This window comes from Fundulus heteroclitus, chromosome 3 (genome assembly GCF_011125445.2).
Source record: "Fundulus heteroclitus isolate FHET01 chromosome 3, MU-UCD_Fhet_4.1, whole genome shotgun sequence".
NCBI classification, from domain to species: domain Eukaryota; kingdom Metazoa; phylum Chordata; class Actinopteri; order Cyprinodontiformes; family Fundulidae; genus Fundulus; species Fundulus heteroclitus.
The window spans coordinates 24,506,619-24,533,144 of NC_046363.1; the positions used below are offsets into that span (position 1 = coordinate 24,506,619).

At 40.7% G+C, this 26,526-nt stretch overlaps 2 protein-coding genes across 5 annotated transcripts in view; one reads left to right on the forward strand and one right to left on the reverse strand.

Annotated features, from left to right (window-relative positions):
- Positions 1 to 26,526, forward strand: part of adam22 (ADAM metallopeptidase domain 22) — an 88,786-nt gene that overhangs the window by 40,574 nt on the left and 21,686 nt on the right. For all 4 annotated transcript variants that reach the window (XM_036133881.1, XM_036133883.1, XM_036133887.1 and 1 more), the window contains exons 7-15: positions 12,842 to 12,908; positions 13,420 to 13,496; positions 13,769 to 13,843; positions 17,519 to 17,590; positions 20,609 to 20,775; positions 20,857 to 20,941; positions 21,201 to 21,291; positions 21,373 to 21,424; positions 24,894 to 24,993. In XM_036133881.1, coding sequence (XP_035989774.1) covers positions 12,842 to 12,908; positions 13,420 to 13,496; positions 13,769 to 13,843; positions 17,519 to 17,590; positions 20,609 to 20,775; positions 20,857 to 20,941; positions 21,201 to 21,291; positions 21,373 to 21,424; positions 24,894 to 24,993 — 786 coding nt within the window. The remainder of the gene's footprint in view (positions 1 to 12,841; positions 12,909 to 13,419; positions 13,497 to 13,768; positions 13,844 to 17,518; positions 17,591 to 20,608; positions 20,776 to 20,856; positions 20,942 to 21,200; positions 21,292 to 21,372; positions 21,425 to 24,893; positions 24,994 to 26,526) is intronic.
- Positions 6,970 to 12,647, reverse strand: cldn12 (claudin 12). The gene is made up of 3 exons (XM_036133903.1): positions 12,506 to 12,647; positions 9,832 to 10,082; positions 6,970 to 8,808 (listed from the first exon to the last, which is right to left on the reverse strand). The coding sequence occupies exons 2-3, from the start codon at positions 10,048 to 10,050 to the stop codon at positions 7,966 to 7,968; spliced, it is 1,062 nt and encodes a 353-aa protein (XP_035989796.1). The 5' UTR covers positions 10,051 to 10,082; positions 12,506 to 12,647; the 3' UTR covers positions 6,970 to 7,965.

The window sequence follows — 26,526 nt, forward strand, 5'->3', positions numbered from 1 at the left end:
TTCTGACTTAACGGCAAAATAAACTTCCCTGTTATATTGAATGAACTTAACCTGACCCTAGCCAGATGACTTTCGCTCCGCCTAGCTCCACTCATCCATCTGGGACAGATCCATAGGAATGGCGTTTCAGAAGGCGGGGCCTTATCAAAAATCCTTGCATATGATTGGATAAGCCACTTGTCTGTCATCTTTATCGACGTGCTATTTCAACCACTCACACCGAAGCTAACCCGTGACGCTGATGAGAGCGACGCAGGAAAAAACTAAACTTTTTTTTCTTTTCTTTTTTTAAATGTGTTTGCAGCTCTAGTGGCACATGTTTTATTGACAGTGAGCTGACAGGAAGAGGGGGGAAGACAGGCGGCAAAGCGCCGCGGGTCGGAGTCGATCCCGGGCCGACCGCGTTGAGGACTAAAGGCCTCCTAACATGGTTCCCGCTAACCTCTCCGCCACGGGCGTGCCCCGGAAAACAAAACATGCCAAATCCGGTCGGGAAAAGGGCGAAAACATCGTTTCCACCAACAAAAGTCTTCAGAGGCGTTCTCTGATGTTCTTTTAATGAAACAATATTAGGTAGATTGGACAACACGGAAGAAATAGCAGCATCAATGTTAACGCTTGCTTCCTCGAATGCGAGCCGCCATTGCTGTCTGAATCAAAACAGTCTCATGGTCGCTTCTCCACTACATCACATCTATGAAACTCCAGCCCTGCGTTCTGATTGGCTGGACAATAAAATTGGTTGGAGAAATCACTCTCTATGGGAGATGTCCCAGTTGGATGTGAGTGAAGCTGGGCGGAGCTAAGCGGAACGAAATTCAGCTGGCTAGGGTCAGGTTAGAATGAACTGACCTGTCCAGCAGAAAGCCAGCATCCGTTTTGAATCCCACCCTCCCTCATGAATTGTCTCCACCTGGTAAAAGCTGCACTGACATAGACTCCCGTTTTCTCCCAGCTATTACTTCTTTTTCTTTTCCTGGTTACCTTCTCTTCCCTCTCACTGGACAGAGAGTAAGGATGGTCCTCCATTCCAACAGAAAACAGCAGGTTTGTCTTGTTTTCTACTCCTGCACTGACAGCACATCTTCATTACAGGAGACAGACAGGGAAAATGTGTATGGCTGACAGGTGTGTCCCCTTTCGGCTGCTGTATTAAAAAATGCTGACGCAACATGGCGTCTTTCAGTGGGTGCACCACCACCTATGTTTTTATCCATCCATCTATCCATCCATTTTCTTACTCGCTTTATCCCTCATGGGGTCGCGAGGGTTGCTGGTGCCTTTCTCCAGCGTTTCCTATGTTTTTATAATCTACTAATTCTAAGCTATGAGAACGCTTTTTTTTTAAATGCGATTCTTATTAGACTTTGACAGAATACGTATCAATGAAAGCAATACCTGATTTTTCTCTAATTAAAAGCTAAATTAGTTACACGCTGTCCCTTTAAAAACAAAAACAAAACCTACTGAATTTAAGTTCTTGTTGTTGAGAAGAAGTGGTGGTTTTTCTTTGAGAAAGCCCTTAAAATAAACAGCGTAATGTTTTCAATTACAAGAACTGAAGTCCCGTTGTTTAGTTAAATCCAAAAAATGGTTAAAATATAAAAACCACTGAACCTTTCTTTTTAGATCTGCTACGTCCAGCAGGTGTTTTTTTTAACCTTTGGTGAAAACTTCCTTCCCTTTTGTCCCTCCTTCCTTTCTGGTGTCCTTCCTTCATTTCTTTCTTTATTTCTTTGTGTCCTTCCACCCTCCCTCCTTCCTTCCGACCCTCATAACTGTAAAGATATCTGTCATGAAATCCATCATCCGAGTCATCCTCCACCAGAAGCTCACCCAGCTCACATTGCCGGCCTCCATCTGTCAGTGGATCACCAGCTTCCTGACTGGCCGGCAGCAGCAGGGGAGGATGGGGAGCATTTTCTCCAGCACAAGAACCACCAGCACCACCCATAGGTGTGTTCTCCTCCCCTCTCCTCTACCCTCTGTACACAAATAACTGCGCCTCAGTCTCCATACAGACAGAAGGTGGATTTTATGGCCCACTGGTACGGTCAGAACAGCCTGAATCTAAACCTCGACAGCACTGTGTCTGCTGTGGATCACTTTTGGTTCTTGAAAACCATCTCGGCATCTAAACTGGTCATGTTCGTCAGAAGTCTCAGTTGAGGCTTTACTTCCTCACACAGCCCGTGTAGTACAACCTACCAGAGGAGCTGCTGGTCATCTTCTACACAGCTATCGTTCAATCTGCCCTGTGTTCATCCATCACTGTGTGGTTTGACTCCTCCACAAAACCAGACAGATCCAGTTCATCAGGGCTGACCTTTCCTCCATGCAGGACTTGCACGGGTCACTCTTTTAGGGATGAAGATGTTCACATCCTGGATAGAGAGGAGCGCTGGTCTGACAGGGGAGAAAAGGCAGCCATTTTTGTCCAATTGTCCCCTTTTTACAATGCTGTTACTGCGAGCCTGACTCAACCCCCCTGGGAACAATAAGTTGCCATCAGAGCACGTTGGAGTCTGACAGTCCTCTTTGGCATGTGAGCGACCAGTTTTGATTGTCGCTCTTAAACTTGTTGATCCACTATGCAAAGGCACGGCTTCTAAGGCTGAGTTTACCTACAACTCTACAGACTGAAGAAGTCTCTTGGAGAAGAGATGAAACGTTTCAACAAAGCAGAACCCATCCAGTTTTGTACAGGTCTGAGTTCAGGAAAAGGGAAGCTACACTGCAAAAATGGATCTAAAAATGAGTAAAATCTTCTTAAAATTTGTGTATTTATCCTTGATTTGAGCAGGTAAATAAGATTATCTGCCAATGGAATGAGTCTTTTGACCCCTAAAATAAGATAATTAGATATACTGCACTTGAAATAAGATGATTGAGATGAATTGTTCCTATTTTAAGTGCAAAATTCTTATTCCATTGGCAAATCATCTTATTTACCTGCTCAAATCAAGGACAAATACACAGATTTTAAGAACATTTTACTTATTTCTAGTTCCGTTTTTGCAGTGTAACACCTCTGCAGACCCCACACATCCTGCACACAAACCATTTGTGTAGTTTTGGCCCCTGCCTGCTTCCTCACCCTCCTCCCTCTGCAACTTGAATTTGTGGGCTCCAGATAATTTGAACCCCTTAGTGTGAGTAGATATTTCCAGCTCTCTTTGCCTGCCTTGGCTGTTTGGACCAAGTTCTTGTCTCTGGATTTCCCTCGTCTCGTCTTGCCTCGCACCACATCGGCTCTCTGATTTTACGGAGACAACCTGGTTCTGATTCTAGCCAAGCCCTCCGGACCTGTCAGCCTTCACCGTGTATGACTCTAGCCACGGATTCACGGTCCCGTCTCCGGCCTCAGCCCTTTCTGCCTTGCCAGACTCTAGCGGAGGTTTTTACCTGCCTGCACCAAGGTTTTTGTTTAAATGTTTTTAATAAACGTTTTAAAATGCAAGTTCGTGTCCAGCTTGAATTTTTCTTTCCTTGTACAGACACACATACGTACTGTACGCACTGTAGATGCCATTCCTTTTATCTTTTATCTCCTCTAAAATTAAATGTAACTAACCTTAATCTTTGTGTGCAGTGAGGGCTTGAAACCAAAGACAATAAAGCCGATTCTTCGGATTCTTTTAAACATGCTGCATTTATTCTGAACGCTGCTGCCCTGCCCAGTCTGATTTGGTTGCACAGTTCTGCTAGTTTTACATTAAACAAACTTCCTCCTTATCAGTCAGTAACAGCGATGAATTCAAACCCTGTTGGCCATGGGATGCACTCCTCACTGCGTCTGTTCCACAAATAGAAAAGCACATTTAAACAAAACCTCAGTAGGATCGAAGGACACAGTCAGCATGAGTCCAGCTAACCATATGGTAAATCCTTCTGGCCTTCCACCACCAAGGCACAAAAAGTTACACACCACGTCTTCATTAAAGGTCTTAGAAAAGCCCTTCAACTCAACTCAGCTCAACTGAATTTCTCTTTACAAGCACACTACAATATTTAGTAATATACAAACTTGTGGTCCCCAAGCTGGAGAACAGCGTGTTCCCATGCAGGCACAACATGGAAGATGCATTTTGGGTATTATGAGTGTCTGTCTGCTGGATTGTGTGTAGGAGTGTAGGTTGAACTTTAACTTTCACATCCAGAAAGCACCACATGTTCTCTCCTTCAGCTTTTAAATCATTAATTTATATTTGTCACCCTTCCATCCCCATGTTTACAGCGCTGGTGAAATCTAAAAAGCTCCTCCTGTAAGACTGTAATGGGAATTGTGATAAACCAAACGTGGCTTATTGTAATGTAGCCAGTTTAAAAAAAAAAGGTAAAAATTTTGATGGTTTTTACTTTTTTATTTTATTTTACATTATATTGGTTTAATTGCTTAGATGTTTTTTTTATTAATGGTGTTTGTATTTATTATTTGCGTTTGTATTAGGATTTTTTTTTACACTAAATAAAAACAAATCAGGTATTTACAAATTTACCAAAAAAAAAGAGCAAAAACTGACATCTAACCTGTCTGTGGTCCAATAAATCAATGAGGTAATGTTTGTTTAAGCTGATAGGGATAAATAGTGCTTTTCAGACAGTCATACACCGTACACTTCACATGTTGTTCCACTACAGCCACAAAGTACAATATGTTGCAATTTTGATTGCAATTTTATGTAACAGACCAACAGAGTGATATATAATTGTGAACTGGAGTTTTTTTGGGCTGTGTCTCTACTAACTTTACACATGTGGAGACTGAGATTTTTGCTCTTTCTGCTTTGCCAAACATCTGAATCTTAGTCGGATTAGAGAGAGTCAGTGAACAGCAATCTTTAAAGGGGCCTAGTATTGTGTTCTTACCATAAAAAGAAAACTAATTTATATATATATTCATCTTAATATAAAACAATATACATCAAGTATCCGTCCTGATAGTGTTTACTTGTCCTTTTCGAGCATGAAAAGAAGTTTGCAGGGTGCGGTCAGCAGATGTAAACGCCGTTGTGCCATCTGACCAGCAGTAGCATCAAACTATCAGAAAGCAAGATGGCGACAATTAAAGCAGCTACTGTAGGTCAGTAGACCATCCTGCTGATGTATTTTTTTTTTTTTATATACATCAGAAAACATCAGCATCAATTTATGCATCGCAACCCCTCTAATATGCTGATCTTATTTTTCAATTAGTTTATTGAACATTTAAATTTTTGACTCTAACATCCTAATTCCTTCATTAAACACGTAAAAAGGTTCAGAAAATGTATTATAAGGTACTGAAGTTCTTCCATGTGAGCCGCGTCCGGTTGTTCGTTACTGCAGCAAGCGGAGCTAATCATCCCCTGATCCGTAAATGCGTCACATATTTAATTAAAAATCTGTGTGGTGAAAACCACCCTGGCAGGATTTATTATATTTGTTATTTTTATTCTTTTAGTTTTACTTTATTGCATTGCTGCGGTCCTTAGTAACGGTCTTTATCTTGCATGTTGATCTGAGAATAAGGAAGAAGCAAACAGGAGACAAAATGGGAGGGTGATGATTTTAAAGGAGTGTACTGGTTGGGGGGGTAGGGGGTAGCAATTTTTATTTTTTTATTTTTTTTTTGAGGGGGGTGATTGATATACAATGTATATGAGGACAAGCTGGAAATCACAGCGACGCTGCTGACAGGATGAAAACAAAGAGAGAAGGGCTTCCCTATGACCCGGGGCCATGTTCATGTAACTCCACCAGCTCCGGTTCATTCACACATTCACTGGCGCTGTGAATGAAAAGCATGTTATCTCTCACTGCTTTTGTATTCATGAGCCGACGGTCTGTGTTTGAGGTGCTGTCTCCCGTGGCAACCGAGGCCCCGCCCCCCTCGTCTCCTTACGCCAGCATATGAAAGCCATCTGTGCCGACCCCTAATCTCCACCGTTTACAGCCGCCGTGCTGAGTCTATATATGCGGTGTGTATCTTTTTGAACTGGGATTATTGGCTCCGGCTGATGATCTGAGGGACAAAGAGTAAGACACAGTAAACTAGAGCATTAAATTCAGATGCTACTGCTCTGATAATGAGGTTCAGGGCTGTTTGGGGCGCTACAAACAGCACAAAAGGCGTACCTCTACGCCTATTTTTAATTCGACTGAAAATAAATTAACTCTAAACCCTGAAATGAGGAGGAACTACGAGTTTCGGCTTTCTCTGTGTTCATTTAGCTAATAAATAAATCTGGATGAAAAGATGTAAAACTAGAGTTCCAGAAGCTGTTCCTGATGAAATAATTATTTTTCAGCAGTGTCTACGGTTTTTGGTTGAGTGGGGGAATGGGGAAGAAGGGGGGGATGGGATACATGTCAAGATGAATTTATGTGTGCCAGGACAAAAGCTTTTCCTCTGTCGCTTTGTAAGAAGACAGTTTTATTTGCGTGTTGTGTGTTACTGCTATTCTATTGTACCCTTAAAAAAAATTATATTCAATAAATATTTGTTTTCAAGAGATAAATCTTGTTTTGGTATGGTAAAACAAACTATTTTAAGGTTTTTCCATACGTTTGTTTGACTTAGTGGGCTGAAATTTCAGATTCTTATCCATTTTTATGTAAATCTTTTTTTCTAGGTTCCCTCCTCAGGAGAATTTACACTTACACAAAAAAAAAAATCTACAAAAGACATAGAAGCATTTTTGTTCATTTTGAAAGCTAAATGTTTTTATAAAGCAGAACTATAAAGCTTGTATTCATAAAAATAATAAATTGTGCATTTTTTTCATCAACTTCCCTCATTTTTTCAGTAAAACAAACAATAAAAAATGAGATGCATAAATCGAATCTCTTGAAATGCGGCTTTACTATTGTTTTCAAACCAAGACAAAATGATTATGAAGTAATTTTGTAATGAGTTGTGTTGTTGTTGGGGGGGGGGGGGGGGTTCTCAGTCATTTCTGATGAATTTTAGAGCATAATCAAACATCCAAAAGTGTGTTTTCTGATTTATTTAAAACAAAAATCTTGACAGTGTAGAAAAAAAACCAACTGCCTTATTGACCTGAATGTTGAAGAATATAATTCAAACAATTAAAAATGTCGATTGGCGCTTAATATGCAAAGCATACAAAAGGCAACAAAGTTACATTTGGCTTCCGCACTTGGTCCGCTCAGACATTTCTGTCTGTTTATGACACAAATGTTCAGTTCCACAGAGTTCATCTAATATTTTCACTTGCAAAGGCAGATTTAGCACAAATTAGCATTTAGCTTGAGAGGTGATTTTGACACAGAAGGCCACACAATTAAAACATAAAAATACCAGTGAACAAAAGCAGAGTAAACGGGTACAGTATTCATATTATTAGTGCATTAAAAGCAGCTGCTCTTCACAGTGAAACGGTGACATTAACTTGTTAGGAAGAAGAAAAAAAACAACAACACAAACTGATCAATTACTTGACAAAAAACAAGGTAAAGTAGATGCTAGTCAGTGTTAATGTTCAGTAGTGATAACAGAGACCTCCGCAACAGTCAACGGACTTTGACAGGAAGGTGACAGTAAAAAATAGATTTAATGTGCAGGTCAACAGGGTGGATTTGGCTGACTGGTTCCCTTTCACCATTTAGTGGTCCAACCATGTAGATGACGAGTCTTCTAGGGAACTGGCTTTTTATTTTGCTGGGAAATAAGTGGATTTCTTCCCTTTCCTTAATACTAAGCTCAATACAGGGTTTTAGGAATCTTCACTTCTATATATATGTATATATTTATAAAATCCTTCATAGCGTAGTGTTGTTAGGCCTTGGCTCTCTTCTATTATCAGCCCTACAAGCCCGACCTGCCTGAATAGAGTTTTTAAACTAGCTAGAGGCTAAAAATAGCTCTCACATTATTAACTCTCATCAATGGGGTATATTAGTTTTTATCAGCGCTCTACTTCATGGAGGCCTTCAGTGTGTTCTGCTTAGCCGCCTTACTGCTCACTCTGGCTGGGTTAGAACGGGAATGTCGATCTCTATGGCCGACATCCGTGAGCGGGTGGAGTAGCGGTGGCCTGCGTAGCTGGAGGCATATCCCTGCGATGGCGCGTAGCTCTGCGACGGCGCGTAGCTCTGCGATGGAGCGTAGCTCTGTGATGGGGCGTAGCTTTGTGATGGGGCGTAGCTGTAGGTGCCTCCCATCTCTGAGCCGTACCCGTCTGCAGCAGAATGCTGGGGCACGTACACCTGAGCAGGAGCGGGGGCCATCACGTTTTGAATGTAGCCCTGCGAAGGCACAAAAGGCTGCGTGTCGATGATTGTGGGGGGGAGCGCCTGCGGGGGGAACGGCTGCGGGCCGTAGACCGGGGAGGGGGGGAATCCGTTGGCAGTAAGAGGCTGGGTGGAGGGAGAGGAAGACATGGGGGTCAGGGGCAACCAGAAGGGTGAAGGCAGCTTCTTGCACATGCAGTACCACATGAATGTAAGCAGCGCGGCTAACATGAGTCCTCCAGAGCAGCCTATGGCGACGTAGACAGCGAAGCCGTTGGCGAAGATGTTGTCGTATTTACTGTTCATCTGCTTGGTGTGGAACAGGAACCACACTGAAGGCGCCATGGCGACCGCCCCACCCAGGAACAGGAACGTCCCGGCCACCAGATGGCAGCCGGCGCTGTTCACTAGGAACCTGGTGGTCTTCATGTCCGGCTCGGGCTTGTCCGAGCAGCAGCAGGTTTTAAACATCCCAGACAAGGAGAGAAGCAAGGCCAGAGAGCCCAGGGTGAGGCCTGCAGGAAGGCAGAACTGCAGGAGGCGCAGATCCAGCGTGTCTACTTTGGAGTACCACTGGAAGAAAAAAATTGTACAATAGGTTAAGGGCTTACATGATGAGATGTGTCTTTTTACTATACAAAATCTAGATTATTAATGTAGGTCAGTAATTTGGACACATTAGTAATATTAGACTGCGCCGATATTTTTAACTTGAAATATCTTTAGTATCCTGGTTTACCAAAGAAATCTTACATTTTGTATAACATGACAAATTAGGGCTGGACGATAATTCAATAACAATATAAATCGAGCGATAGAAAAAAAAAAAGGTTCAATAACAGTTTTCCTTCCTTTTGCATTCTAGCCTATCGTGTAGGTTAATATTTCAGTCGCTACATTCTCCCAACCAATCACAAACACAGACCCTGGCACCAAGCTCCGCCCCCTTCAGAGAGCCTGCGTTCCTTTTTCTTTTTCTTTTTTAAAAACTGGCAGTTTTGGTAAAAAGTTGGTTAAATGAAGGGTTGAGGTTGAATTCAGTATTTGTGTTCTTTATGTAAAAATAGGTTGCTAAGCAACAGCATAAAATGGCCTGGGCTGCACTTTAAATATATGTTTTGAATTAGCTGATAATTATGAATATCGATTAATATGATTTTTATTTTATCGATCTGCTTTTGTTCTATATCGTCCAGCCTTATGACAAATAAACAATAAAATATGGTAATTTAAAAGAGAACAATACTTTTTTTTTTACTTTTAGTACACATTTTTTAACCAAGAAAAATATCTGTGAATAATAACTGTCAAATTTTAGATCTGCCATTTTTAAATACCTTTTATGTATGAACATTTTTTTATTTGTACCGGCATTATTAATAACAAACCAAAATGGTAAAATAAATAATAATTTTTACTACTAACAATAATGATTATTATTATAATACTAATAATAACCATCCCTTCCACTATCATAATACTGTTCTGCATTCATATTCATGGCCTGGTTGTTTTTAAGGCCTTATTGGTTGTTTTTAAGGCCTAAATCTCACAGACATCAGCAGAAAAGAAGCTCAAAACATCTGGGAGTACTACCTCTGAGTCATAGTAGTAACATCCAGAGTGTCCGTCCTGTTTCACGCATTTAGCCCACAGCCCGTCGTACACGCTCACGTTCTTGGCGTTGCGGTTGAAGGTGACGAGTCTCGTGACGCGCCACTGTGGGATCAGCGCCGCCACGGCGATCCCGCCCACAGACACAAAGGCGATGATGAAAGCAAAGGCGTTGGTGGCGTGGATGTCCCGGCACGACATGGCTGGTTTCTGAATGGCTGCGACTGAGTCTGCTGGTTTAGGATAAGCAAACAAAGTCAGTCAACGTGAAGCTGGACAACTTCCTTAAAAGAAAAAAGAACATTTTTTTCTTTAGAATCCTTTAGAAGAACAACGTCCTAAAAGTTTATCTGACTGACCCGGTTGCTGCTGAAGTAAGTGTGCCACATGCTGACCTAGCTGTGGGCCGCCCCCCCTATAACGCAGCTATTCAGCAGCATGCGGCTGACCCAATATCTTCTGTCCCTGAGTGACAATGCTCTCATTTCACTGGCAAACAAAGTGGGAATGACTGTGTGTCTGAGATGGCAGGAGCGATGGTGTGTGCGCACCGCGGAGGATTACGTCGACTCCACAAGCTAAACAAAAAGCAAACACGAACAAGCTGGAATTCGGTGTGCGACGGCGACACAACCCTGCGTTTATGCCCAGGGCAGCTTTTGTAAAGTAAACAAACAGTGACTGAGAGAATATCTGGGGTTAAATGATGATTATGGTATATACCTCACAGTTAATACAGTTTTATGTGTTAATAATCCTTGTAGTTATTATGTTTCACCCGTGTAATGAGCTCACGTCTTGTCACAGAAGACCAAAAGTGCAGCCTCAGTCTGGTTTTTAGCTTTTAATCCTATATTCAGCTTCAAAACTAAAGCTGGGAGAGGCCTGACAGTAACTGTCAGCTCTGCAGTCATTTCATCATTTCTTTATGAGACTCCTTCTCATACTTCTCTCTGGATTTACGTTACTTCACCAACCTAATGCTATTAAAGCCGACGTTAATTTAACCGCAATCACTCAAAAGTAGATGAGTTCACTGTTAAAATTTGGCGATTAAAAAAACTGTTTGGATAAATTGCAATTTGGCAGGTATGCAAAGATATTCTAATAGTTTGTCAGTCCAGAATATATATATATATATTTTTTTTTTAATCGATACGTCTTGATGCAGTTTTTTCACTGCTGCTTTGGTAAAAAGCAAACAGGAACTGAGTATCCGCTGTTTAACGAGATCACGTCTAGAAACTCAAATTTGCCTTTTAAATTCCTTTTTCAAAAGCAGTTATGTCTGCTTTATGAGAATATTTTACTTTCATTACCTTTATGTATTCATGACTTTAACTTTTTATTAATTGCTTGTTCGGTTGTTTTTCTTTTTTAACATTGTGCTTTTACTTTTTTCTCTTCTGAAATCTTTCTTTACTTTTGAATCATATCTTGTGAAGCTCTCTGCACCTGTTGTTTTTAAAAGGTTATATATGATGTTTATTTCATGCGATTATGACCCGTTTTCTACTTTCATTATAATTTTTATCATTGTAGACCAGAAATGTAAAATAAAACTATTGCCGGCTGTATTATTTTACCCTTCAAGCCCTCCAAGGTCTTCTGTTGATATTTGAAGATTAAAAACTAAAACTCTAGGAAAGGCACCATAGTTTTATTTTACTTTTGACTATCATTGCTTTTTTGTTTGTATGTAATTGTCAATCATTTGGCTGCCGACACACTATACATTTCTTCTCATAAGGAGAAATGTACAGATTATTGTATTTTATTCATCATGGCCTCAACAGCCTCCCTGAAGACCCGGGGGGAATGTTTTAAAAGCAAATTTCTGCTTGATACCTCCCAAATTTATATTTACTTCTGTTTATCTTATTGTAGGTGGGTTTCATTTTTGTTTGGTTTCATTGCACATGTATTTTGATCTTAATGCTTTTATAATCTAGCTTCAAACCAACATTTTATATGTAACCCTTCAACAACAACAACAACAACAAAAACATAATTTGGTGTTTTATATCTATTTAACTTTTGTTTAATGCTCTATAAGTTTATTGTTTCATACTGCCCACATTTTGTGTCTTTATTTATGAACCATCATCTACTTAGTTTCACATCTTGAGGTGCGATTGTTGTTTCTTTAACTCCTATGAAGCGCTTCGTGTTGCATCTGATTGTATGAAACCATCTGATGTTACATGTTGTTTTCTCACCAAGTATAACATCAACGTCATTATGGTTACCAGACATGCCGACAGCTTTAACAGCGAAAACAATTAAACAAACAGCAGTTTGTTAAAGTCGATTTTGACAACAAAAATGATCATAACCGTGTCACAACCAGGCCAGCACTAAATCAGCTGTTATTACGGCAGCCGTACTTAGCTCGACCTATTATCGGGGTTTTCGCTCGCTAAAACCTGCTTTTACACTCGTCATTAATAAAGCGAGTTAACCAGTTTGAGAGAATAACATTAGAGAATGTGATGAAAGCGCTAATAATCCTTTTCGACAAAGATCCGCGGCCGTTGGACACTAATTAGCCAGCTAGCCGACGGCTAAGAAAAGTTAGCATTACAGCAGCTACCTGTTGCATCCCTGTTATTTATACTGAAACACAAACCTATGAGTTCAGTATAAGTTTAAATACCTTGTGTTTCCAGATATCTGTCGTATAATACAGTCAACGCGGAGCCATTTCTACTCAGTCCCTTTTCACATACTTGAAGACAAACTAATTACTGACGCTGAGAGTAAAACCGGATGTAGCGTCGAAACCTCCCCTCGGGCGTTTCCGCCCTCCGGGCTGACTCACAGGAGCTTGACCCTTTCCTGGATGTCATCTGTGCTGTTTAAAGTCTTTAAATAAAACTACCATGCAAATTATTGGTGAATTGCACGTTTGTTCGCCATATTTTAAAAGCCAGTGGGTGGTACATATATCTTTTAGTGAATTTATTATTATTTTTCTCTTCATGTCTTTCAGGGAGATCTACACATCCACATGATATACAGATCTGCTGGACCAGAGGAACTGAGTGATCTCTTCGGTGGTAAGTGGATTGAAGTGTGCTGTTGTGGAAGTAAAATTATTTGTTGATTTGTGATGTATTTCATTAAACAGAAGTGTTTCCAGGAAATTATTTCTAAAAGGGTATGATCAGATGGGGAGTGCTAAAGGTTGTCCCCCCTAAAAGAACCCAAATATAAAGTTTCTGATGTTAAACCCCCTTCATATTATTATTTGAACCCTGTAGTGCCTTGTTCTGGATTTATTTCAACGTACGTGTTTTGTAAACAAATTTAAAAAATAAAATAAATTCCGAACAATAAATTAATTAATTAATAGTTATATGGTGGTAACAAATACTTGAAATCTGATTAAATAAAAAATAATTGTTGCAACTTGATAAAACATGCAATGCAATGACATGTTAAGTTCATATAAATAAAACTTAGAGAGTTGGTTTTTGAGCCCCACCGGACCCCCTTCTTGGTTATAACACTGATGCTAAACACAAGAAATGAGTAGAGCGGTTTCTGATTTTTTTTTTTCTTTTCTAGGGGATTTACCAGAGCCACCTTTCCCCAGCCCTCCTTTTCCCGGGTCAAAAGTTGTGCACTGGAGAAAAAAGAGACAGGTATGTATTTGATGCTGGTGTATTTGTTCCCAAAAAAATCAATGATTTCCATATCGCAGCCCTTCAAGCTACTTCTATTTTTGCCGCTCTTGTTTGACTTTTGCAAGTTCATACTCACTGATTTGTTGTTCCTTTGATGTGGTGCAGGAATCACGAGTGTATTACTAGGTGTATTGTGGTTTTCTTAGATTAACATGCACTGGCTCAGTGGAAGAGAACTGTAAAGCCAGTGTCCATCTGGTGGAAATGATAAATCTGTTGTCTCCTTCCAGGCTCCACATTTCTCACGCAGCATAGAAGATGAGACCAAATACATAGAGCTTATGGTGATCAATGATCACGTAATGGTAAGTTCCAGCTAATGTATAGTTTTTGTTTGCATATTTTTCCATGCACTAGTCACGGGCATTAATGTGATAATAATTTGGGGCTTCTAATAATTTTTTATAACAGTTAAAATGTTTCAGTGACACGATCTCTGCGTGAATAACTTCAATGAATAAAAAACAAATCCAAAACAAAAAGAGGACTGGCTGAACAAATTGAATTTATTCTGGATTTCATTTGGTTCATATAGACTACGATTATATAAACACATCCCCACTAATCATTAGTTAACTGTTCCCAAGGAAGTAGCTCCTCAACTAAACTCTTTATTTTGTAACCAGCAACAAGCTTTTGAAATAAATCCTAGCCATTAATTTCAGGTTAAGTGCACCAGTACCGCTGACTGGATGGGACCCCCACATCATGACACTGTTATCACCATGCTTGACAGCTGGTCTTCTTAGGTGTGAAAGTCCCACCTTTACTCCTCCGATTGTTCTTCTCTTCTTTGTGGTTAAACAGCTCGGCCAATGTCTCCTTTGACAGTATGATATTTCTTTCAACAGGGTATTTGGCTGGTCCTGGTGCATAGTTTCATATTTCAATGAGGCTTAAGGAGGTTGATATTTAAAGTGGGGCCTTCTTTCTTTACTTGTCAGGACAATGGTCTCAAACAGAAATACACCCATGCTTATACTGAAGTAGCTGTTTGTTAGCGAGCAGCAGTCTTAGCCATCAGCAAACGTCTTGCTGCATTTGTGACCTCTCTTCTCTCTGGACTCAGTGGAGTTTGTTTAAAGTGGCTGCTTTCTTGGAACAAATTCGGCTTTTAAGTCCATCCATCTTTAATGGCCCTGAGGTCGAGGTTTTGCAAAGGTTATTGCAGAAGCCTTGAAGAAGTCCAGTTTTATCCATTCTCAAGCTCCAAATACTTATACGAGGATTTTTTTTAACAACAAAATGGAGCAAAAACAAAACCCCGCTTCCTTACCCCAGAGGAGAGATTCATAGAATAAAAACAAACGGTATCTCAGTATAAAAACATGACACAGTAAAAATCTGCTTCTTGATAGTTTTTCACATTTACATTTTAAAAAGTTAAGAAGTCTCTTCTGGTCTGTGCCAATCGCTGCCAAGTTAGACATGATAGCAGAAAGCAGCGCTTTGGGACAGCAGATGGAGAATATAATGCAGCACTACGATGGAGACTTCAGTTAGATTTCAGGGAAAAATCTGAGATCCTTTAAAATCTCCTATGCCTAAAGGCAGCTGACCGTGGGTGAACAGGGTTAGCAGTATGGCATCTGAGCAAAATGGCACGCCTGAACAGCAAAGAAAGCAACGTACAGCGGCCAACACTTCACCATAATAAGCAATGCTTTGATGTCCATTGTACCAAGAGAGCAAGAAAAGGGTTGAGGTCCAGTTTCTTGATCAGTGATCTTTGTCCAGGGTGTTAAAAAAAAAACTCCTTTTAGAAATAACTAAAGGACGGAATCTGTAAAAACAAATCTGGATTAAGAGGCCTCATCACTTCCATACCTTTAACAGTGAGGATCCAAACCCAGGTAGAACTTAGTTAACGTGGAATGGGACAAGTAAGCTCTGAGAACTACCTTAAAATATATCACAGAACGGCCACTGCAAAGTAATGTTGAATAGTCTGAAGTAACAACTGAATCCCAAACATCATCTGAGGGGAAAATGTTAAATTTTTTCTTGTATGCAGTTTGGAGCGGGTCCACATAGTATATCGTAATAAATGTATATTAGACTTTTGCCTAATGCAGTGAGACACTGCTCAGGTAGAGAAACATTTCAATCTTTGCAAACACCCTGAGGGAGCACTGGTTGGCTTGATTAGTACAAAAATGGCTTTGGACTAATCAACGCAACCGTTTTTGGACTAATATATTCTGATTTGGATAATTGTCCATTTGGGACATCCATTGGTGTCCAGGTTTCCGCAGTTTCACCAAATCTGCCCCCCTCAAATAAAAGGATCTGTATCAGGATGTTCAGGAGCAACCCAGGAGCCACTAAGCCTCAAGCTTTTACTAAACTGAAAATTGCACAAAGCATCAGCATCCCTGTACACATTGAAGCCAGTTTTACGCGGCGTTAGATCGAGGAAGGTGCCGGCCAAGGAGGAAGCGCCTGCTTCAGAATCGACATTCAAAAAGACGGTACAAAACATTAGATACGGTGGTGGAAGTGGGATGCTGGGGGTCTCCTGTTTTACTGCAAGTAGTACTGGTGCGATGCACAAAGTGGATGAATAACGAAGAAGGACAACCTTCAAATCTTCAACTTAAGCTCGAATCAACAGACAGTAGAAACCTGGACACAAACTAGAGTTCAGACAGAAGCTTGTGGGAGATTATTTAACTATTGAACCTTAAAAAAGAAAGAAGAATCGGGGAGACATCGTTCCTTTACCATGTCTACGAGAACTCATTTATTCCATTCAACTTCGCACGTACAACGGGTGAAGTGTGAGTTCTAACATTCATATCTTGAGCTGGCCTACAGATGTTGTCAGGTTCAAACACCTAAAACATTCATTAACAACACAAGAAGGAGAGACAACAATGAGATTGGTTTTCAAATAATCTTGCAAGGAGATCAAACGGAGATGCTTAATACAGATGTCCAAATCCGATCTGAAGCAAATCCGTTGCCCCCTCTCTATTTATTAGGAAAAGGAATCCCTGGTTCCATTGTCAAGCTAAGGGGTAGGGATAAGCAAAATAACTGTGACCTTCGAGATAAAACCAAGCAGTTCACACAGTGCAGCACTCCAGATGGCTGAATAGAGTTCATAAAAACACTTATCATAGTCACAACATATTTCTCTGCTTTCTGCAGGCCTTCTGCAAATATAAGAGAGAGTTTTAAAACCTTAAAACTTCTTAGTCGTAAAGAGTAAATATACATGATAAATGCAATGAAAATAGTAAATAACGTAAAATATGTAGACATAGTCATAATAATTCTATCAGATGTGTATGCGTTAAACACAAGAGTCTGTGTGTCTCCATTGGTGTGTGTGTTGCAAGCTAGTGACATCCGGGTCTTAGAAGCTGGACTTACAATTCTGGTAAATGTTTATCTCGAAGGGTACAAAAACATGGCGATTAATTCCGCTACTTGACAGATCTTGGAACGCTACAGTTTAAAAATGATATCCAGATGTTTCCCCTCTTGCTGGCAGGTCAGCCAGCCCCAGCAGAATTATCTCCAAACAAAACGGGGTTTGGATGTGGTGAAGATGGATACCACTAAGCTTTTCACAAATGCTTTCCCAGGGCCCTAACCTCGAGGTTGTCGGAAATGTGTGGACTACAAAAAACTATTATTGGCCATGAGCCATAAGCATAATTTACAGTTTATGATGAAGATTTTTGTTTACTTTTATTGTATAATTTGGTCATCTGGATATATTGAATCCACATTTCGTGGGGTTTACAAAGTAAACAACAACAGACAAAAAAAGGTTTCATTATTCAACTGCCTATCGTTATTGAACATAATCATTCACTGTTTTCTGTCAGATAAAGGAACTGCTGAATGTTTACCAATGTGAATACTCTACTTTTACATTTCAACTTTAAACTGAATTGATTCTAGGGCATTCATCCCTCTTTCATGTGTCTCCTCTCGCTCCTTCTCTGTCTGTCTTTCTCCTCCTTCAGTATAAGAAGCATCGTCTTTCCGTCGGGCACACGAACAACAACGCTAAGACAGTGGTCAATATCGCTGACATGGTAAGAACTGGATCGATCTTCTTCTTGGAAAGCTTGCCACAATCACTTCCAGCCGAAGCTGAGCACACGTTGCACTGATTTATCAATTAACCAACCGTGCCCTGGCCATTTATACTCTCTCCTTTTAAAAGGGATTTAAGTAGCCATTAACCCGGGCCAACTATGAGTCGTCAGATTTCTGTGGCTGGGGAGAGCAGCGGCATTCCGACGGTACTGATCCGGGCGCTTCGCTGCAGCCTTGATGCACGTGCTGCGCTACTGAAATCTGAGCGCCTGCAGGGTTACATCTGTAAACCGAGAGGCTGGTGAAGCCTGACAAAGGTCACGGTCTTCGTTGTGCCCTTGGAGATGGTTGTATGAATCACTCTGGGTTCATAAAGGACACATTGATTTCCACCCGGAATGCTACACTGTCCAGATATAGCCTGGATAGTATAGCGTATACCCTGCCGCCTTAAAGACGTGCGAAAAGCTTTAAAATCTTTTATTGCAGATATGTGATCTCACACACAAAAATATCCTGCTTTAAAACATTGGTGTTGAGATGTGATTGTTTTTAACGCTGCTACAAACCCCATTTACCAATAGCACAGCGCGATAGACAGACACATACATGATCTGACCTAGATGGTCCAGATTCCTGGATCTGCTCTGCAGCCTTCCTTTCAGCTCACCCGGCAGCTTTTCTGTAGGTTCTTGATCTGGGAGATGAGATCGCCAAGGGAAAAGATTGATTTAGTGTCTGTTAGGGCACTTCTGTGGTAAGTTGGCCACATGTTCTGGATCATTATCTTACTAAAAGGCCCAGTGACATCACATTTTCAGTCTTGGTCAAAAGTCCCCAGGTATTTACGATGTCACGCACTTCAATAAGCTGTTAGTTCAGATTTAGCATGTAACAGAAGAAGTAACGAGGCAAAACGTTAGACAAGACGGCAGCTGGAGAAGCAAAACGGTTGAAGAAACTTAGACTACTACCCAGAGGACCCCAGAGTTCAGAATATTCCCTCCCAATGGGATCTAGTGAGCATGTTTTCTCCATTGCATCGATGCCTATAATTATAGTATTAGTCTTGATCGCGGAGACTCTTGAACATGTTAAACAGAAGCTTCTTACCTTCTGAAAAAAAAACAAGCAATGCTGGTTCTTATATTAGCTGACATTAATATTGTAATTATGTCAACCTCAACAAAGGCTCTTCACAGATCCTCCACTGTACATAACAAAGAACTTAAAATGCTTTCTAACATATTCATCAATGATTTTATGCCAGATCTACCAAAAGGGTTTGTTCCCTAAATTTTAGCCAACTGCACACATGGGGTAGAGTACCTTCTCTGGGTAGGGGAGGAGGTCCTGCCCTTAGTGGAGGAGTTTAAGTATTTCGGGGTCTTGTTCATCAATGAGGGAAATATGGAACGGATTGGTGCAGCGTCTGCTGTGAAGCGGGCGCTGTACCGATCCGTTGTGGTGAAGAGAGAGCTGAGCTAAAAGGCGAAGCTCTCGATTTACCGGTCGATCTACGTTCCTGCCCTCATCTATGGTCACAAGCTTTGGGTCGTGACCGAAAGAACGAGATCCCGGATACAAGCAGCTGAAATGAGTTTTCTCCGTAGTGTGTCTTGGCTCTCCCAAGATAGGGTGAGAAGCTTGGTCATCTGGAGGGGACTCATGGTAGAGCCTCTGCTTCTCCACTTCGAGAGGAGCCAGTCGAGGTGGCTCGGGCATCTGGTCAGGATGCCTCCTGGACGCCTCCCTGGTGAGGTGTTCCGGGCACGTCCCACTGGGAGGAGGCCCAGGGGAAGACCCAGGACACGCTGGAGGGACTATGTTTCTCGTCTGGCCTGGGAACGCCTTGGGATTCCTCCGGAGGAGCTGGCCCAAGTGGCCGGGGAGAGGGACGTCTGGGCCTCCCTACTGAAGCTGCTGCCCCCGCGACCCGACCCCGGATAAGCTGAAGAGGATGGATGGATGGATGGATGGATGGATGGATGGATGGATGGATGGATGGATGGATGGATGGATGGATGGATGGATGGACGGACGGACGGACGGACACATTGATGTCTACCATCCAGCTCACTGCTAGGGTCCAAGATCAAGTCGGGTTCTGATCCAGCCTTGTGGGCAGTGGCTAAAAGAGACGAGTCTTTTATGTCACAACATATTAATATACCAGGGAATCAGAAAGTCGTGGATTACCAAGTCAGTAAAATATTAATTTAATTTAAATGGATATTTAGAGGGAACAATAACTGTCCCTTTGATGATTTTAATTTATTCACAATTATTGAAAAAAATAAATTAGTTGTGTTTTCGCTGTCAAACAGATGCTAAGTAAATTAGAATGTAAGTCATACAATACAATGTATTTATGTCAGACAGTCCTGCTCAGGGATGCCAATAAATCTAGCCAGGACTATGGAAATGCATCAACAATATGCAGTGGAAGTCTTTTTTTTAAATATTGTTGATTCCCCCAATGTTTACATTTAAAGAACAGCACAGACTGGGTGCAACCTCTGTTGCAGATGGTTTTACAAGTGTTCATATTATCTGCTTGTTTCTAAATTAATGCACTGAGAGCACAGGATGACCAGGATCAGTGGGGAAAAATGCTTCTTATGTTACACTTTTGCCATTGTCCTTTCAGTGTAAAGCTTTTGATCTTCTTCGGTGTTTGCTTTAATAAAACAAAAATCTTCTGAGACCTCACAGGCACAAGCATTAATATTTGCCTCCGCCGTCAGACAGTTACCTTTGTTGACTGTCTGGTCTCCTGTGATGTGCTGCTGTCTGGGGGCAGGATTACAGCGGCTGCTCATGATGAGCAGCCGGGGGTGGTAATGGGTATGAAGCACGTCTGTCAGCCGTGATGCTGATCTGGTCTCATCGCTCTCCGTGTCCTTTGGCGTCTTCCATCACACGGCGACTTTGAGGACGAAGCTTTGTGACCGTCAGAGGCTGACCGTTTAACCTCACGACAATTAAATCTCTCTCCAACCCGCCTCGCTCAGATTTTCAGGGAACAGCTCAACACGCGGATCGTGCTCGTTGCAATGGAGACCTGGTCGGTGGACAACAAGTTCAACATTGACGACGACCCCATGGTGACGTTGAAGGAGTTCATGAAGTACAGGAAGGACTTCATCAAGGAGAAATGTGACTCTGTTCACCTCTTTTCGTGAGTCTGCTGATTTAAAAGAGGACTTTTTTTTTTTTTGAGCGAAGCTTTATTTAGTTAAACTCAAGCTTTTCATTACAGAGGGAATCAGTTTCACAGCGGCTGGGGGGCAGCCTCCTATATGGGAGGAGTTTGTTCTCTCACTAAAGGAGGGGGAGTTAATGAGGTGAGACTTAACCACTCAATGAAACGACACATTTAGGCACGAACGAAAATTACCTTTGAACATTTTCACATTTCATCACATTACAACCAACAACTTCAATATTTTTATAGTAATTTTTGTGATGGACGAATGCAAAACTGCATTAGTGTGAAGTAGACAAAAAAACTTTCTTGATGCATTTTTTTCCTTAACACTAATTTTCTCCTTCTTCATCTTTCCTTCTCTTCCTGCTGCTCTGTCTTCTTTCTGTCTGGACCAGTACGGTAAAACCAATGAGATGGCCATCACCTTGGCTCAGTCTTTGGGTCAGAACATCGGCATTTTCTCCGACAAGAAGAGGATCCTCAATGGTATGCAGAGAGATCTTTCCGAGGTTTTTGTTAATTTCTTTAAAGCAAAACTCAAAGCCATATTCTGCATTTTTTTTTAAGGCGAATGTAAGTGTGATGATCGATGGGCAGGCTGTATCATGGATGACATTGGGTAAGTTAGAATAAATGTTTCCCATTTTTCGTCTCTATGTTGTGATTCCTCACAGATCACTATTGACTCAAAAGTCACGGCAGTTTTCGATAAACCTGGTCACTTTTTGTTGTTTTAGTTTGTATTTGTTTGTTGTGTTTGGTTATTTTCCACATATTCATATACGTATATATTTATATATATAAAAAAAAATAGTGCGTTATTGTCTGTTGTAGTTCTGTAATATACCACTAGATGTCAGTGCAGATTTATTTATAGGGTTCGTTTTTATCAACTGAAGAGGTAAAAAAAATATCTAAAAGCTTTCTAGCTAAGATAGCAAAATTGTAAATAATTAATCATTGTGTGTTTTGTGTTGTCAGTTTTCATGCTCAAACTCAGATGCTGCCTTGAAGTGTGTTGTTGTGCTATAAAAGCTTGCTTTGCGTATGGATATGTGTATGCATTTTTTGTCTTAGTGAGTGTATACCCCTCTTTTAAATAAATTTTGCGTTTCCCTTCTGTCCTGATAGGCACAGCAGGTGAGCAGAAGCGTGCTCTATCGTTGCTTGTGCTGTGTTTATTTACTCTGCTGTGTTCTTTTTTTGGGAGGGGAGGGTAAATCACCACAGCCTTTCCCATCTCATCCAGCACCACGGCCACCGCGGCCACAGCTTCTGTTTTTATTTAGACCAGTGGTGTCCAAACCTTTTGCCAAAATTGTCATGTTGCAAATATTATAGGCCCACAAAACTTGTATCTGTTAAATTAAGATGAATTCATTTATTTATTTATTTTTTTACCGGCTCAAACATAAACAAAACAAAATCTTTTAATGAAAGAAACAAAGTAGTCTTGTTGACGACAAAGGGTCTATATATCCTTGTACTTTGCTGTATAAAAACAAATGTGCACAATGTCCCGCATTTGTTTTGTATTTTCTATTTTTCTAGTCTAGAAAAGGTTTGTAGTGTAGCGTATATCTTGGTAAACACTGTATATAGACAAATTTTATTTTTGGATGCTGCAGAGACTGCCTTTGAAAACTTTGTGTTGTACATAACGTTTTCCAAATTTATAAGATTTTAATTTGCCTGCTTTTTTTTTTTTTTTTTTTTTTTTTAAAAAAACCTTGCATCCTGAGAGTTTATATCTGCATAAACCACCTGCCCTTAATGGCCAAGTTTGTACCATTTTGTAACTATGGTTGTGGGCCACAGACTCCTTCCAAGCAGTAGCGGTTCTTTAATGAACTAAGCCTCTCCTTCTGCCACCCCCAAAACCGATCAAAATGCAGAAAGTGAGTTTAAACAGTAATTTTTCATGACCTTGCTGACAGATAAGTTACTCATTTTTATCTGATGCTAGTGTGCCCCCTTTGTAATGCCGTCCTGGGCAGATGCCCATTTGGGCCATAGAAAAACTGCCACTGCTTCCAAGGACCACAAGTGGCTGTCAGCCTGCACTTTGGACACCCCTGATTTAGACTATATGAACAAATACGGCTCAATCATCTGCTGTATTTCTCATACTTCCTCTGAATATTGCACATTTAGATAATTGGTATTCTTTAGTTTTCAGTCAGTGTCATTGGCTGATCAACGAGAAAAACATTGTTTCCGTTTTCTTCTCATTTAAAGGTGTCTGCCCCCTCCTGGGACAAGTTACAACTAGCTATTACTTTTGTCCACATCTAACCGATTGATACAGTCTGCAATGTCATTCTCATCTTTTGTCAATGTTAAATCAGCTCATTTCAGTGTGACGATAATTCACGTCCTTAACACACAGCCTCTAGCTCCTGCTCTACCTCTTTATCAAAATAAACCCTGAGGTCCCATGGCAGAGGACAGGTGCTCATTGCAGCCTGTCACCTGTGAATGGACCACGACACAATTTGAATCTCTAAAGTCAAGTAAATGGTATTTCAGACATCTGTACTCAATGAACCGCTTGTTTTTTTTTTCATCTTGTAGTATCTGCATGCCTGATCTAGTTAACCTGAATAATACTGTTTCCACAGGGCGCCACTGCTGTGTGCATGAGCACGCGTCTAGCTAGCTGGATAAATCCTCCGTTTAACAGCGAATTATCATATCTTTATGAAAGCTCTGTCAATGTTAACAACAGCTTAAGTCAGCTTGGTAAAAGGAAGAAAAGAAAACATTCATTGTCTGTGTTTATCAAGATTGAGTTAGCATTTAGTTATTTGTATGTTTTAACTTATCGTAGGTTTTCACTTACGGTCCGATTTTAATAAAAAAAACAATGAATGTTGGTTTGAAGAAATCAGGACAAAATACAATAAGATCTAGTGCAACCAGCTGCCTTCAGAAGTGTCCTAATTAGTAAATAGAGTCCAAGTGTGTGTGCAATTTAATTTAACTATTTTACAGCTGTTCTGTGGTTTATTAGAGAAGATCAGAGAACAAAAAGCACCGTAAAGAGGAATAAACACAGCAGCCTGACCAAAGATGAAATAGTGGGAAATTTCAAAGCAGCGTTAGAATCTGGTCTGAGCTGATGGGAATATGGATTGATCTAAATACAGGAAGAATGCTACAACTGCAACAGACTTTACCTTCCAGAGGGACCCTAAACTTACAGCCAGAGACACGATAGGATGGTTGTTATGAAAGCACAATTATGTATTAGAATGAGTTAGGCAAAGTCCAGACCTGAATCACAGTGAGAATCTGTTGGAATAGCTGAAAATTGTTTCCCTATCCAATCTGACAGAGTTTAAGCTATTCTGCAAAGAACAGTGGGATAAATCTTAACATCTCTGGATGTGCTAAACTGGTAAAGACGTAACCCAAAATACAAAGTACTGACTCAGTTTGTGGTAGAGATGAAGCAAAACAAGAAAAGTACAACTGTTCTATGTTTTATCCAGTTGTGGATGATGGTTCTCGGTGGTTTACTGGACTCTCAAAACCCTTAGAAATGGGTTTGTAACTCCAGTCTGACAGATTTCTATGACTAGTTACTCATTGGCTGTTGGATTTGTTTAGATTAGGGCAGGATTTGTGCTTTTTCAGATCGCTTAGCCCACTTCAGCTTGTCAGACAGGTTCTATTTAAGTAAATTCTTGATTCAGTTCTGGCAGTAATCAGATCTGGGAGTCCATTTCTAGCATCCTTTGTGGCCACAGATCAGTTGGTTACACGGTCACTGGTTTAGATCCAATTGTAAGCTGGATAAATAAAAAGATTAATAATTTCCCTCTCACTCACACCAATCATAAACATACTGAAATCTCCTCTGAATTGTGAGTTCACCAAATTATTTGGGTTTGGATGTACTTTAGAAAATAACACCAGTGTGGGAAAAAAAAAACACGTTTGTTTTAAGACTGCATTAAAACAAGATTCTTCAGTTTCAGACTTTTTTCTGTTTGTGTTTCTTTGGAGAAAACCCTCTCTGTCAGTAAAATCCATGTGTGCTCCTTGGGTTCTGTCCCTGATGGCCTCTGTGTTTTTTTTAACAGTTTCTACTTACCTAAGAAGTTTTCTGATTGTAACGTGGAAGAGTACCACAACTTTCTGAACAGTGGGGGAGGATCCTGCCTCTTTAACAAACCTCTGAAGGTAAATACTGCTCTCACGCACAATCTGTAAATCTATACGCAATCACATTTCCAATGACGCTCTAATGGTGTGTGAAAATCTAAGGATGAAGTGATGTTGTAGGAGATGCTAAAAGGACATCCCTGTGAGCTTTTAAGAAGAAACTATGAGGACAAATTTTAGCATTGATTTAATGTATATTCTGGATTTCAAGTTTATGTTTAAAGAATCAGAGAATTGAAAGAAATTTCTGAGAGAGCGAGTGTGTTGAAGCATAACATCAAAGGAAACACTGTTGTAGGCTTCAAGGCACCGCAAATTACCAATTTCAGTGCACTGTTTCCACAGATTCATATGAACCTGGTCTGATTTAAAATGGGCTGAGGTGGTTAACAGAAAAAAAAAAAAACACTTCTTGTTTCAGATAATCTGTGCTTGTTTAGCTATAGGTACCGTATGCAGTAATGACAAAAGAGCCTCTGAAAGTTTGAAAATGTTTACAAAATGTTGCTTAAAGGAGAGTTTATGCAACACATATGTCCAAATCTGTCTCCACCCATCCATTCCATCCAATCATCTTCTTCAGGTCGATCATGATCAGACCGTTGAGCTTACAGGTCCAGGAGAGAAACCTCTATCCACATTGACCTCTCCAGCTCACTCTGCTGGATCTCAAGACAGCCCCAGTTCAGAAAATAGATAATGGTCCATCCAAAGAGTACTGGGTCTCCCACCAAGTCTCCTCTGAATTGAGGGTACCTGGGAAACCTTGGTTCCCCCCCGACTCTTTTCGATGTGTAGGGGCTCATTTTACCGTATCTCAAGGCTGAGCCCAGGGACCTTGTGGAGAAAACCTACTTTAGCTGTGATCTCATTCTGAGATCACGGAGATCATTTCTGCTGAAATGTGCTGTACAAATAAACTTGACTTGAATTATGATCCATATCTCATGATTACAGATGAGAGTTGTGACTAACATCGACTACGTTAGTGAAGAACTTTGAATTTCTGATAAGCTTTTTAGCACAAAGGACCAGACGTTGCTGCAAATAAAGCCATGAACCACCAGTCCATCCTTCCACCATTCATGATGAAGGACAACAGAAAACTTGACCTTCTCTGCTTTGAAATAGATTCTCAGGTGAACCTGGGTTTGAAAAAAAAAACACCACCATCCTACTGTGTCCCTTTCATCCTGACGGCTATTTAAGCCAGAGCTTTGCCCTGGTGTTGGGTCTTCCATGTCAGCCTGGTTTTAGGGTAGGGGTCAAAATTGATGGTGGTCAAACAACTGAATCAACAAACTACATCTGGCTCTTATTTCTGCGGCTTAAACCACCTCTGTGCAGGTAGGGCTGTAGGGGTTGGGTGCTGTGGGAGCAAGATGGCAGGCAAGGACAAGAGGGCGTCATAATCATGCAAATTAGAAAAGCAAGAAAAAAAATATTTTTGTATGTTATCTTAAAATTTTCACTTGAATACAAGGTTTCAGTTGGTTTTGAATCACTGCTTTTAGTTTTAATCTCCATTTCATGGAGTGTCCGGCGTGAATT